At 34.5% G+C, this 2,845-nt stretch overlaps 1 protein-coding gene across 1 annotated transcript; it reads right to left on the minus strand.

Moving 5' to 3' along the window:
- Positions 1-211: 211 nt before the first annotated feature.
- LOC149731809 (calcium channel flower homolog) lies at positions 212-2,845 on the minus strand. The gene is made up of 5 exons (XM_089885191.1): positions 2,589-2,845; positions 1,843-1,927; positions 1,268-1,393; positions 1,054-1,161; positions 212-743 (listed from the first exon to the last, which is right to left on the minus strand). Exons 1-5 carry the CDS (start codon positions 2,692-2,694, stop codon positions 671-673), a joined length of 498 nt encoding a protein of 165 aa, XP_089741317.1. The 5' UTR covers positions 2,695-2,845; the 3' UTR covers positions 212-670.

Consider the following 2,845-nt stretch of genomic DNA (forward strand, 5'->3'; position numbering starts at 1 on the left):
TGGGAAACGAATTTAATCGCACTGTAAAGGAATGAATGTAACTTGTGTATCCTCACGTGGTGGCAATAGTCGTTACAGCACAAGCACTCGTTTCATGCACCTTGTGCCCGCTTGCGAGTTACCACTTACACAACTTTGCGAGTTGTTGCGAGTGATTCTTTAAACGAAAGACAACACAACACTTGTAGCTGCTTCTTTTCTAATGTTCCAGTTCTTGTATCACGACATTTATTGCACTTTTTACAGTCGAGTAAGTGCTGGTAGCTACATGATAATTACGGAAGCATATTTACAGAACGGTACGAACATATAAATGGAATTCTATGGCACGCATTGATAAAGAAATACTTTTATATTAAATCGCAGTATTGAAAGAAATGCCTCATTTTTATCACAAGAAGAACAAACCTGGAACCGTCTGTTTAAACTGCCTTACCATGTAGGAGGAATAGCACCGTAATTCTAAATGCTGTACCAATGTTGCTGATTACATAAAGAAGAAATAATAGAACCATACCAAACAGACTAATAATGTACCTACTACGGCCTAAGAGTTATGCACAACAACTGACACGTATTTGCTGTCAATTGCAATTCAGGGATTGATCGATTATAAATAAGAAATATAGAAATTTCGTTGCTTCAAATTGAATAAGATTAACCAGAGACATTATGACCCAGGTTCATTTTCAAATTTTTCAAAACCTCCGCCAGCATTTGCCAGCATTTCATTGCGGTCAGCTCTGTAAAAATAAACAAAAAATAGGCTTTTTGTCAATGTAAAGTAATACGAAACACATTATAATTCCAGCAACTAGTCAATGAATTTTTAGCCCTAGAAGAAAAACTCACAAAAATGTCTCAACATACAAACCAACAAGATATAAAATAAATCACAAACATGTTTTAATATAAAGTTAACAGTTCCCGATGAAATCTCAACATTTAGTAGTAAAAACAATAAAATTTACACCTATGTATTATGCCTGGTAACAACAACAGGAGCATGAGAATATGCATTGAATGTAATTATTCTACTTCTACTTGACTTACTTCTTTCCCAATGACATCAAGCCATATATAACTCCAGCTGCAAATGGGCAAACACAGCCTAATATAGTGGCAATTGACCGACACAGTGCAACAGGCAGTATTGAAAATCTGAAATGGCAATAGATTGTCTAGTCAGGTACTGAAAACAAAAAATAAACAAACGAAACCCCTAGATAAATGTAACAAATGTAATAATATATAATATTATTATTACCCAATGTAGAGCAGTCCTTTTTGCCAGTATTGTCTCTTTTCGACCCAGTTTGAAATTGGCTGAGTAATTTCACAAAATGCACAGCAGATTGGAGCTTCAAACATCAACAAAATGAAACTGTTCAATCTGCCAAAAGAACATTAAAGTTTTGGTGTGGCAACATTTTAAACATAACTTTTGAAATGGATTAACAAATTACAAAGGTGAATGCAAAATAAATTTCAGCACGAGTTATTGATTATTTTATCCCTTAATAGCAGCAACCTTGGGCTTGAGTATTGATTGAATTTGGAAATGGTGCTGTGAATGAGATTAAGAACAGCATTGAGTCCTTTTCTCTACATCTATATGTATTGCATATTTGCATAAGTAAGAAGTTCTATTACATTACAATACTATACACATTCATTTTAAATTGCATATATAGTTCGGCCACAATTCCAGGTTCTTGGTAGAACAAAAGTTGCATACATTATTTTTCAATAGGCTGTAGATAACTACAAATGGACTATACACATACATTCTGATACAAATAGTGGATGCTAACAAATACATTAATATATTCAGTTTCTTACATCATTAAAACAGCTGCTGTTATACACAATCCATCCAAACCAAAGGTACCAGAAAGAAAAGTGGTTATGGCACATATCGCACAGACTGAAAAAAAATATGGTTATGTGAACCTAGTTTATACGAATCTATATTAAAAGAAAGAAACCTATTTAAACTCGTATGTAGTTCAACACGCGATCGTTGTGGCATACATAGGGTGGCAAAAAACATATAGGCCTATTTTGCATTGGGCATTATTTAATACAGTCTAAAACAAAAAAATGTTAAGATAAAGTATGTATTTTGTTTGTTACACATAGTACAATAAAGTTTGTTTTAAAACTGAACGTTCCAGTTATATAAAGGGACGAAACATGAACGACTGTTTTACATGATAACATTTAGTTTTTGTAAAGTGTTATTGAATGAATGAGTCATTAATGTAACTTACTTTATCCTCGCGTGGCAAGAAAAGGACAGTTGTTATAACACGGGTGTTCATATATTCATATACACCTCACGCCAGCTTACGAGTTACCACGTATCTTACTTTAATACTTTGTTGGTAAATATTGTTGGCTGCTTAGGAAATACACTGGTGCTAGTGAGAACCCCCCCCCCCCTCACCTTATTTGCTAACCACTAAAGGGTTAGCTGTTGATGGTTAGGGGGTTCGGGGTTAGTGGTTATAGGGGTTAGTGTTTAGTGGTTACTGGTTAGGGGTTAGGGCAAGGTATCACTCAATGTATAAATATACAGAACTTACTGATTGCTGCTACAACCCCAACTCCTCGTGCGAACAATTTACACCACCATGTTATTCCATCGCCTTTGTTTCTCTCTTGCGACTCGACGTCAGGGGTATTTACCATCGTATAAGTATATATTTACGATAAGAAGACAATATTCTTAAATCCTATGAAACAGTCTAAGGTGCTTTGGTATTTATATATAGTTTTCTTTGATATAAATCATAAGACTACAGTCATGTGACCACTATTCACAAAGATGTAAACTTCAGAA

This window comes from Ciona robusta, chromosome 9, assembly GCF_009617815.1.
Source record: "Ciona robusta chromosome 9, ASM961781v2".
In the NCBI taxonomy this organism is placed as follows: Eukaryota; Metazoa; Chordata; class Ascidiacea; order Phlebobranchia; family Cionidae; genus Ciona; species Ciona robusta.